Source organism: Haliaeetus leucocephalus, unplaced genomic scaffold (genome assembly GCF_000737465.1).
Source record: "Haliaeetus leucocephalus isolate CR32 unplaced genomic scaffold, Haliaeetus_leucocephalus-4.0 Scaffold339, whole genome shotgun sequence".
Classification (NCBI taxonomy): domain Eukaryota; kingdom Metazoa; phylum Chordata; class Aves; order Accipitriformes; family Accipitridae; genus Haliaeetus; species Haliaeetus leucocephalus.
This window is the reverse complement of record NW_010972775.1, coordinates 2,392,683-2,404,104: the sequence shown is the minus strand read 5'-3', so window position 1 is coordinate 2,404,104 and position 11,422 is coordinate 2,392,683. Positions and strand designations below refer to the sequence as shown.

Below are 11,422 nucleotides of genomic sequence, written 5' to 3'. Positions count from 1 at the left end.
TGTTAAAGAATTCTCAGTCATGGGTTTCTCTAGCTTTGCTTTATTAACAACTCAGAGTTGGGCCACCACTGCAGTGAATGGCAACCTTCCAAAAATTTCTGTCTTACATACCTTTTTACCACCCGTTATCCCAGTCCAAAGTCTTTGTAATGTTCCAGTGGATCTCGGTTCCCATGTCGTTACTATTCGTCATTGTCTTATCTCATCAATTCTTCTTTTGTTCTGTCCGGTCATCATCCTGTGGGTTTCAAAGTCCATCTTGGGTCAGTCATCTTCTCATCCCCTTTACTTTGAAGTCTCGTACCTACACAATCCTGAAAAAACCTCTCTGGTTGTTCCATTAACTATTTCCCATTTATCTTTGCAAGTTCTACATATTTTAATCACTGCCTAGCTACGCACCTGTATCTTGCTGATTTTTTCATCTTTTGTTTGATCTGTCTACTGATTAGCTTGACTGGGTTTTAGTCCAGTACTGGATTGGGGCTATACAGGGGGGCAGGCTGCAAACGCTGTTCATGGCCTGTTGAGCAGCTCTGTTGCCGTTAATAACCTTAACCCATTCTATATTAATATCTAACAGTCTTATCCTAAATTTTCTGAAATCTTCTACAATGAGTTAGCAAATACTGTGAGTTCTTGGGGTTTGGTTTGGGGTTTTTTTGTTTGGTTTTTTTTTTTTTTTTTTAAGATGTTTTAGCTTGGCTAACCATAAACAGGGTCCTACCCCTCTGCAGGGATATGATATGCTGCCTTTAGGCACGTATGCCTTGCTATCTAGGAAACCGTAAAACTAGTCACAATAGACAAAATAGAGCACTAAAGTTTTGTAACTACAAACTGCTTGTTTATCGGGGATTAACCACAAAATGTATGGAATGTTTGATAAAAATGCTATATAAGTTTGACTGAAATTTTACCTGGACGGAGGTGCGTTCTGTAGGGTGCAGACCCTACGCTCTCCCCACCAGTGAAAATAAAGGTGCTTTGGCTTACAGTCCCTCTGCGAGCCGATTCCTTTGAATCAGGGGGAGCAGCTGGGCAGGGGAGTGGGGAACCACCACCGAATGACCCCCCCACCTCCCTGGGGAAGCTTGGTTCTTGCTGAGAGCGGCACGGCAGGCAGACAGCAGCCCGCAGCAGGATCCGGCTTCCCCCTCTGGTCCCCAAGGTTTAGGGGAGGCAGAAGCTGCTCCATGGCCTTGTCTCCCTCCAGGGAGCGCCTGCTGAGGAGGAGGAAGAGGAGGAAGAGCATGAGGAGGGGTTTGCTCCTGCAGGAGAGCTGATGGAAGCACCCTGCCCTCGTTTCACCTCCTCAGCATCTTTCCGCAAGGAGGGGGACAGCCACGTTAAAGTTGATGCCAAAGTTCAGGGCTGGGGGGATGGAGGAGGAGGAGGAGGAAGGAGCCCAGAGCCTGCGGCATCGTGACGGCTTTCTCACCCAGCAGCAAGGTGATACAGCGGTGGCATCTGAAGTACTGGCACCCAACAAAACCCAGTAGGTCTTGGGCCATGGCAGGGACCGGGTGAGGGGGATGCTGCAGGTGGGAGCTCGGGGATGCTGCGGGGTTCCAGGGCATCGGGCAGGGACCCGGCGGCTGCTGCAGAGCAAGGCAGCTGCCAGCCCCCGGCCATTCACCCCAGCAACCTCAAACTGCCAAACCACCCCATCGTGTCATTTCTAGATGGACCAGGGTATTCTTTTTTTTTTCCCCCTGCCTCGTTCTTCATCGGTACAGTTTGTTTTTATCCAGGCTGACTCGCACACTCGCTTAGCCCATTTGTTGGCGTGCAAACCAGCGCGGGCAGGATGCAGGAACAACCGCAAAACCGCAGATGAAAGGCAAAGAGTAAATTTATTTTCATTACCTTGCCAACCAGGGGATCCCCGGAGCAGCGCCCAGGCAGAGGCACGCAAGTGAGGACGCAGGCATCGCGGAGCTCGGTCCATGCTGAAGGATCGCCAAACCTGATGTTTTCACCTGTAATTCAGGAATTCGTAGAGACGTAGTTTACCACCATGCCTTGATCTTTCCCACAGCAGGGCAGGAATCTCAAGCATGTTCAATAGGTGCCTCTGAGTCTATCGCAGGCTGATGTTATCTGAATACAGATGTTCCACTTGTCAAATGCACAGGACAAAACGATTAGTATGATACATGTGGTTTTTTACATCCCAGCTGCAAGTCCCTTGAGCACATTCACAATCATCCATTATTTTCCCACCATTGGGATTGCCCCTGTTTTGGCACTTTCACGGCTGCAGGTCAGGTGGTTCCCGCCTGTGCCTTTGGGTAAGAGTCACTTCTAGAAAACCAGCCTTTAAAGAGACTTCTATAGAATCGCTTCCTTTTTTTCTCCTCTTAAGTACAGCAGAAGCCAGCTGGTCAGGCTTTGGGTTACTCTTATTACTCTTCACTCACGCACAGGGGGTAGGTGACATCCAAGTGAGGAGGTGAGTCAGTTCCGAGGAAGTTTTCGGCTCTTGCTTTGCAAAGCCAGCCCTACAGATTTGAATTAACACGCAGCAGTGGTGGCAGCTTCTTTGTGCCTTCCAGCACCTCAGCTCTGATTTTCTCAAGGTTTGGGGATGTAGCAGGTTTTTCCCCGCCCTGAGGAATTTGCTGCTTGTGGGTCATTTCCAGGCAGGAGCTGGCAGGGGAGGGTGGGAGCTGAGGAGCGCTAAGTGCGTTCCTGTTAAAGAATTTTTAGTCATGGGTTTCTCTAGGTTTGCTTTATTAACAACTCAGAGTTGGGCCACCACCACAGTGAATGGCAACCTTCCAAAAATTTCTTAGTCTTATATACCTTTTTACCACCCGTTATCCCAGTCCAAAGTCTTTATAACATTCCAGTGGATCTCGGTTCCCATGTCATTATCATTCATCATCATCATATCTCATCAATTCTAGTGTCCCAGTTCTTCTGAAGTTAGAGGTCGTAGGCAGAAGGTCTCCGGTCACCACAATCACTTATCTTCTTACACATCAAAGATGACCTTTGAATTTCTGAAAAATCACTCAGGCTATTCTATTAATTTATCTTGCTCTAAAGTTAATCACTTACTCTTATGTCTTAGGTCTAAGATGTATGATCCTTCTTCTGTTGATTCAGCTTGACTGGGTTTTAAGCCAGCCACAGTGGGGGCTACACACAGGACAAATGAGCAGCTTATGCATATTGTTTTATAAGCACCTGCATTCTATTAATCACATCTAAAGCAATCTCTAATCATTAGTTATATGTCTAATATGAATAGTCTTAGAAACAATGAGGCTTAAGCATTGTTCCCTTTAAAGTTCCTTGTTTTGCAGAGCACAGGGAAGGGTTAGTTTTAGCTCCTCTCCCCCTTTGAAAGGAGCAGGGGAGCTCAGCACATCCCAGCCAGCAGCATCCAGGCTCCCTACTCCTATGGGACCAGCCCTCATGGGGTGCAAGCAGGGACAAGCACCCTCAGAGCAGGATGGGGTGAGCCCTGCCCCTTGCCTGGGCTGCAGAGAGGCTTTCCCCACCTGCTTTGGAGGGCCACAGGACTGGATGACCTTTGATTAGAGAGTAAAAAAAAAAAGCAACTGAAATCCCTTTTTTGAAGCAAGCATCTGTATGCAGAGCCTGCTTTCTGCCTCTGCACAGAGCACAGTCCCACACATTGAGGAAAAGCATGCAGCAGAGAGGGAAAAAACAAGCTTTTGGGTGGGGAAAAAAAAAGCTTTGCCTGGTAGTTAAATAGGCAGCAATAACAGCCCCCATCATAGGGTGCTGTGCCTGTTGGGGTGAAGGGGAGTGCTCAGTGCAGAACAGGAAGGGCTGCTTTCCCTAGGGAGCAGCCCAGCACTCAACGCCCCCCCACCCCCTTTTAAACAAACTAACCATACTGAGCAGTTAATCAAGAGCTGGAGAGGACCAAGCTCAGCTTATCAATACCAGATAGACCAGCAGCACACAGCTTGAGGTGCTCAAAGCCAGGTTTGGCCAGGAAGAGCATGCAGCTCTTAAGCAAGCCTGGGTGTAAAGTATAAGCCACACAGTGTCTGGCAGCTGCCCATTACAGCTCCTAGCCCAGGGCAGGGCTGCCCTCCCAGGCGGGAGGAGCAGCAACAGAGACCATTCACAGCTAGGTTTGACATTCTATAAACAGTTTATTAAAGTTCAACGTACAAAGTTATTCCTTTATACACCTGAGCCTGCATCCTTCTCAGGGAGGGTTTGGCAGCTGCATCCTGATGAGCATCATCTGAACATCTCTCCCTCCACAACCCCTCTTCAGGCTCCCCCCCAATCAGCTGCATCTTCTCATCAGGCAGCACTGTTTTGCAAGCTTGTTTGAGCATCCTCAGGGCCCTGCGGGTGAGAGGAGGACAAGTCACCGTGCCCACCTCCAGCAAGGGCAGGGAGTGAAGTCTCCTTCCCTCCAGCCCCCCAGGGGTTTCTCCAACTCCTGGCATTGCCCAGGACCATCACCAAGTACAACAGTGACCTATGACCTGCAGGAACGCCAGCTGTGCTTCAAAGCTCCAGCTCCAAGGCACAGAAACTAATTCCAGGGAGCGTAAAGACCACTTGCCTGTTCAGAGGGTGACCAGATCCCTCGGTTATCCATTTCCAGGGTTTGGGTCCTCGCTTCAGAGTAGCTTCTGTCCCAGAGGACTGCCATATCCCACCAGCTGAACATCCTGGTCCTCAGACACTAAGGAGGAGAGCATGGAAGCTGCAGCCATGCCTGGCCCCATGCTGGTCCTCTGCTCTGTGCTCCCCTCGCACAGGGACCAGGACTGCTTTGCCCCAGCAGACAGACATCACCCTTACCACCAGCACGATGATCAGAGCAGTAATGATGCAGAGGCCGCACACGATGATGATGGCCACACCATACTCAGGAAAGCCTGGCTGGGGCAGGGGAGGCTGCAGAGTGTCCTCTGGAGCAGAGGACAGCAGTTAGGACAGCTTGCAGGACACAGGGGCTCTACCTCGCAAGGCAGCAGCCACCCACTCTCCTTTAGGAGACCAGAGGTAATATATAGGATGCCAATATACATCCATTTGACACCCTCCATGCTCTTTCCAGGTAACCCTTCCCTCCTGTCCTATGCCAGCCTGCAGCAGATGGGTCTGTCTCCATCCCCCCCAAGGCTGCGCAGAGGGATAGGGCATGGTTGTTCCTAGAATTGTACTTCCAGATCAACCATTGCAAGCTGCTCACCTTACCAGGCAAGACATCTCACCCTCTCTTTGCACAAGGGATCCAGATCTAGTTGGTTGTGGGTCTACTCTGTTCACACTGCAGGCATGGAGCCACAAGCTGATGAAACCTGTATACCCATACCCCAAATGGGAAGCTTACCTCCCACAGCAAGAGAGTATGGGTCCACCTGGAAGACTGAACCAGCCAAAGTCTTGTTTGGCCCAATTGAGAGCACAAGTGCCTCCAAAACTTCCAGGCTGGTTGGAGCAGGGTGCTGGAAGACCACATCCCCATGGCAGATCAAGGAGCCAGGCCTGTGGATGAAGTTGGGAAGAGCTCCAGCAGCTGCCAGTCCTACCGTGACCCTGCAGCCATATGCTGGGCTGTGGCCATGGGCACAGCCAGACTCCCAGCTGGTTTTGCTCAGAGGGGCCCCAGGAGGATGTCTCTGCACCCAGGGAAGCATTGGTTTTGCATCTGCTCTTTGGGATGGAAGGGCCATCCCTGGGGGTCCAGCAAGTCACTCCTGAGACAGTAGGTAGATGCTTGACCTCAGCTGCCTGTTGCAAACCCTTCTGTGGCTGAGATGATACACCCAACAGCCATGACCTGTTGGTTGATGGTCACAGGGAGACCTCCCTGGCTCTGTACCTCCCTGCCCCTCCCTTCTGCCCCAGCAGACCCTCTGCTCCCACTCACAGGAATCCTCTTATCACCACTTGCAGGAAGCTCCTGTGGTCCCTCACAGCTCTCGCCACCTGGAAGAGAAGTTTTGCTCAGCTCCCCACCAGCCTTTGGGGCTTTTCACCCAGCCAGACCACCATTTCCACAGCCATGATGGAACTGGGACAGCCACTACCTCAGGGACACAGGGCAGCTGTGATTCTGCAGCACCTCCAGGTCCCTGGCTGCATCGTGGTGGCCTGAACCACTGAAGCACCATCAGCAGAGAGAAAACATTCTGCCGCTAAAGCCTCCGTGCCTGCCTCCAGCAGGTAATCAGCCACAGCACTGGAGTTGAAGGTCTGGTTTGGACAGCATAAAGTAGTCCCTTGTCCTCCAGTGGTCCTCAGCCTCCTTTGCTCAGCACCCTGGGAGGACCCTGGCCCCCTCCCACCAGCCATGCCTACCACATCCTCAAGGTCTCTGGTGAGCTCCTGGTGCTCTATAGCATGTGGATCCAGAAGGTCCTCACTGAAGCGTCTGTTGGTGATGAGGAAGGAGACCGGGTAAACCTGTAGGTGAAGCCTGGCTCCTGAAGAGGCAAGACATGAGTGCTAGGTGAGCAGAGCTGGCAGCGAGCCCTACCACACACAGGGACTGTCCTTACCCTCCACTGAGAGGGAGGTCAGGTCCACGGAGCAGGTTGCCAGAGCTGTCAAGGCCTGCAGAACCTCTGCAACGTCAGCATGGATGACTGTGTCAAGGTAGAGGTCTCCAGCAATCTCCAGGTCCCCACTGAGGTTTCTAAGGGGAGAGAAGGGCTCTAAGCAAGGTGGGAGAGCTGAGACCAGGCTCACCAAGCACACTCTTGCTGGTCTTTTTTTCAGCAGCTCATGACTGCTCAGCCCAGGGAATGTGCTCAGTTGCAGTATTTGCCACCAGCTGCACACCACCCTTCCAGGTTTCCTAGCACAGCACAACTCAGCCTTTCCACCTTTGCAGCTGCAGAACACGCCAGAGGTAGCAAAGGTAACTTAACAAAGAGCTTTGGAGAAGGGTAGTTGTGTCCCATACCTGAGCTGGGTAACAGTGAAGTTCCTCACACTGTAGAGGGCATTGAGAGACCAAGTCACCTAGATGAAGAGGAGACAACAGCTCACACCCTGCCCCTGCTTTAGGGCCCATTATCCCACTTGGCAGGCAGTGCAGTAGCCAGCACCTGTTTTCGCAGCATCATCCTTTAGAAGAGCCACCAAGGCTTGCTATACCTTGCTGATCAGCCTCTCCAGGGAGTTTATCCTGCTGCTCCCAAACTGGAGGGCAGTGAGAGAGATGGACAGCTTCTCTGGCTCCAGGTTCTCCAGGTTGAAGCCTAAAAGGATTCAGAAGGCAGTTATGCCCATACCTGTTCCTCCACCTTCCCCGGGAGATATCAGTCAGCCTTGAGTTCATCCTCTGCCACACATTGAAAGCAGAAGCCAGCAGGGCAGCTGAGGGAAGGGCTTGGTATCTACCACCTCCCAGGACAGGAGAAGCAGGTCAAGGAGGGGAAGACAGAGACTTTAGCAGAAGCACGGGACCACACAGGTCCAACTGCTGCAGACATGGTGTCCAGCATCCTTCACGCTAAAGGGTTTTGCGTGGGTCAGGAGAAGGAATGCTAAGTGAAGGTGAAGGCTGAAATCCAAGCTGGGGAGGTTTTGGCTTTGATAGAGGTATAGGGAGGACACTTGACAGCAGCAGCTCTGCTGTGGGAAGATCTCCACAGCTTACCACTGGACTGGACAGATTGTGGCTCCAGTTGCCAGCTGAAGATGCTCCTTCCCTTGCTCGCCTCCGTGACGACCGTCCGGATGAGGTGGGAGTTGGTGGGAGCAGGAGCATCTCCCCTGAACAGAGCTTCCCCTCGCACAACCACCGAGCCATTCCTGGGAAGGAGATGAGATGATGGGCAGCCCACCTCCCCTTTGGTAGAAGCTTTAGAGCCCCATCATCCTCACATTAACACCTCACCTGAAGAGAGGTCTCAGGTGGCTTTATCTGGAGCTTCAGACACTTTCAACCAAGGATTCCTTGGGATGATGACCCTGGGGAGGGAGCATAGGCCCTCACAAGACCCATCTGGAGCATTTTGCTGGGCAAACCCTTCCCTCCAAGCCAAACACACCCCTCTACATCTGTTGCCCCAGGGCAGAGCTGCATACTCACATAAACTCAAGGACATTTGCCTGCAGGAAGGTCTCATAGGTGGACAGCATTTGGTTTAGCTGGAAGAAAGAAGCACCTGTTAATTGAGAAGCTTTGTACCAGGAGGCATGCAATAAATACAGAGGGAAGGCAGCATAATCTGCCCAGGGTACACCAGGTCTCTGGGGATGGTCATGGCTGAACTGGCATACCCAGGGCTCCCATCAGCCTGGAACCAGCACCCGGGAGGGAATACCCTGACACCAACATGGTGTGCAATGGCCCTGTTAGCTGCTGGAGGTGAGGGGAGTCCAGTCCCGCCTCAAACCATGCATCCCAGTCCAGCTCTGCCAGAGCCATGCTGGGGATTTGCTTGTCTCCACCATGCCTAGGTAGGTGATAGACCAAGCCAGGGCTGATGCAGCCCACAGGGTCCTCACCCCAGCAGGGCTTGCTGCAGTAGCTTCTCAGCTGCAACCCCTACACCCAGAAGTACCAGTATCTCCACCAACCAGCTCCTGCGCTCACCATCAGCCTCACTTCTTCCTCCAGCTCCCTGTAGGTCTCCGAAGCCCTGCTGCTCAGAGCCTCGGCGTAAGCGATGCCCAAGAGCCGGAACCGCAAAGGCAGCACATGCACAGGCAGAGGCTGTGCAGGAGAGGGGAGCCCGGGGGGGTGGGATGCAGGGATGCAGGGATGCTTCGCCCCTGGGGACCCAGGTTTGCCCATTGTCATCCACTCAGCTGGGGTGAAGGTCTCTCTGGCAGCTGTAGGGAGATGCTGGGAGGTGACAGAGTGACCGGATACAGACTGAACATCAAGGGTCACTCCTGATGGTGCAGCCAGGGTCTGAGAGCTGGGCAGGGAGCCAGCTGCATGCACAGATCCGGTGGAAGTCAGCAGGTAGGATGGAGATGGCGAGGTTGTGGTGCCGGTGTGGTGCACAGCCTCAGAGCAATGCCCCAGAGCAGGGTTCTTGGAGCTGGGAAGAGTCACAGAGCCTGGGCTGGCATGGGTGGGCCCTGGAGGTCCTGCTGGAGCAGCAGTGGCTCCTACCGATGCTGTCCAGGGCTCACTGTGCCCGGCTTCTTCTGCCACAGCCACCGGTCCAGGCAGCACAGTCATCTCTGCCACCTTCATGGCCTGGCATTGGCTTGCAGTGGGTCCATCCTCAGATGCTGTCACGAGGGAGGGATCCAGATGCAGAGATGGCCTCTGGGTACGTGACCCCAGGGAGAAGCCACGTGTCACACCTGCAGCTCTTGGAGAAGGGGAAGCCACCATAACATCTCCATCCTCATAGGAGGCTTTGGTCACTCCAGGTTCCAGGACAGTATCAGAGGCTGCTGAGCTCAGCCCCATCACAGGGGGACCTCCAGCGCTGGGGGCCCTGGTCTGAGCAGGGGAAGGGTGGGCTTCAGTGGATGTCAGCAGAGTCTGCCTTGCAGGGGGGGAAGACCAATCACTTGGTTTCCCTGATGTGACAGCAGGTCCCCCAGACTCTGCTGTAGGAAGGAAGGGAGCCAGCACCTGTGGGTGGTTGACATCTTGAGCCAATGCAGCACTGGGAAGTGATGCCAAGACAGTGGTCAGAAGTCCAGACCCATTTTCTGGGACCTTGGCCAAGACGGTGTCTGCCAGCAGAGCAGCTTTGCCATGCGGGAAGGTGCCAGCAGGCCGTGTGTCCCAGAGCATCTCGGGTGTCACAACAGAGGTTACCCACGCAGCACCAGTATGCATTTCAGTCGAGCTGGATGTCCTTTCTGTTGGCAGGGCTGAGGGCAGCCCTGGAAGGGGCACCAGGTGAGGAACAGCAGTGCAGTCCTCACCCATACCAAGGTCAGGCAGGCCAGGGCTTGGTCTCTCCGCTTTCTTCTGCCCATCACAGCTCCTCATTGTGGCTCTGGCAACTAAAGCTCCATGCTGGACATCAGAGAAGCCACTGGCTGCAGACTCATCAGATGCAGGCATGCTGCTGGGAGCCTGCGCTGCTGTCACAACTCTGGCCCGAAAAGGCAAATTCCTGGCTGTGGCCACAGCAGGAGGCTTAGAGCTTGAAGCCAGGCTGAGATCTGCTCTGTGGGTCGAATAGTCAGGGGATGCCCCAAGGGCCAGCGTTTGGTCACCTCCAGGCTGGTCGGCTCTGCTGTGGCTCTGCGACAGAGTGCCTGTCAGCACCCACGCTGACCCTGCACGTGCTGGGGCATCAGATGGGCCGTGAGCCCCCCCAGCAGCCCCCTCAGGTGAAACCAGCTGGGTGGGCACCACCCCCAGCAACACAGCCCCTGCAGACCCCCGGGGCTCTGCCATGCCTGCTGGCTGCCCGAGGCCACGGGCTGAGGTCACGGCAGGCACTGGCGTTGCATCACGTGAGCCTGGTCCCATGCCACGGGGGCTTCCTAGAGCAAGGTGATGCTGGAAGACAGGACCGGGGTCACCCATGGTCTGGAGGAGCGGAGCTGAGGTAGCAGGCACCCCTGTGCCAAGCCACCGCGCAGGGGATGGCGTCACAGCCGCTCTTGCGCCCAACCTGAGCCCTTTCACATCCCTGGATCCATGCTGCCGCTCTGGTGAGGTCCGAGCCATCGAGGGAGAGGCAGCGGTTGCTGTTGGCCTCCCCAGACTCCATCCCTCAGCATCCATACTGCGGGTCACATCTCCTTTCACCCCCAGGAAGCAACCTGGGGTACCCGCAGAGTCCATCAGCACACTCCCACGCTGCCGCATGGCCGGTTCATTGAGCAGGTCCCCACGTGTGGCCACCAGATCATCACCCGTCCCTCGCCGGGAGGCTGGCGAGCCTGGCCGAGCACGGGAAGGAGGCAGGGAGCCCAGGGGGGGCTGGGGCAGAGCAGCCAGAGACCCCAGGCTGTATGGGAGAGCAGTGGCAGACAGGCAGACAGCCAGCACCAGGAAGGCTTTGCACCACAGGCCGCTGGCAGTGGCAGCCACACAGGCGGTAGAACTCAGGGCCGTGGCCACGGCCCCTTCCCTCTCACCACAGAACATCATTTTCAGCGGTAGGGCACCAACGTCCCTGGGGTCCGGGGGTCCTGCCCCTCGGCTCTGCCTGGGAGAGGCCATAGGGGGAGCCTAGCTGCGGAGAGATACAGCAGGAGCTTTAGGCTGGGTCCCTCCAAGCTTTAACCCCCGCCCCCAGCCCAGTGACAGTGGCTGGCCCACCCCCAGAGCATCCTACGCACCAGAGCCAAGGACAGAAAGCCCCTTATCAAAACATCTCCCTGGTCTCCAGCAGCACTGAGCAGCTGCTCCGGCTCAGGGAAGTTTGTGCCAAGCCTCAGCATCCCTCAGGAGAAGCCAGGGAGGCTCCCAGTGCAAAGCAGGGCTGTAACCAGCCTCAGACATCACACCAAGTCTCCACCTCACCCC

General features: G+C 54.6%; 1 protein-coding gene across 1 annotated transcript in view; it reads right to left on the bottom strand.

Annotated features, from left to right (window-relative positions):
- COMMD4 (COMM domain containing 4) overlaps positions 1–11,116 on the bottom strand; it is a 27,977-nt gene extending 16,861 nt beyond the window's left edge. The window contains exons 1-10 of the mRNA XM_010572248.1: positions 10,723–11,116; positions 9,089–9,210; positions 8,561–8,680; positions 8,054–8,112; positions 7,619–7,773; positions 7,114–7,217; positions 6,920–6,978; positions 6,513–6,649; positions 6,300–6,437; positions 4,807–4,916 (exon numbers count right to left, since the gene is read on the bottom strand). Of these exons, the coding sequence (XP_010570550.1) occupies positions 4,807–4,916; positions 6,300–6,437; positions 6,513–6,649; positions 6,920–6,978; positions 7,114–7,217; positions 7,619–7,773; positions 8,054–8,112; positions 8,561–8,680; positions 9,089–9,210; positions 10,723–11,116 (1,398 nt within the window). The remainder of the gene's footprint in view (positions 1–4,806; positions 4,917–6,299; positions 6,438–6,512; positions 6,650–6,919; positions 6,979–7,113; positions 7,218–7,618; positions 7,774–8,053; positions 8,113–8,560; positions 8,681–9,088; positions 9,211–10,722) is intronic.
- Between the last annotated feature and the right edge of the window lie 306 nt (positions 11,117–11,422).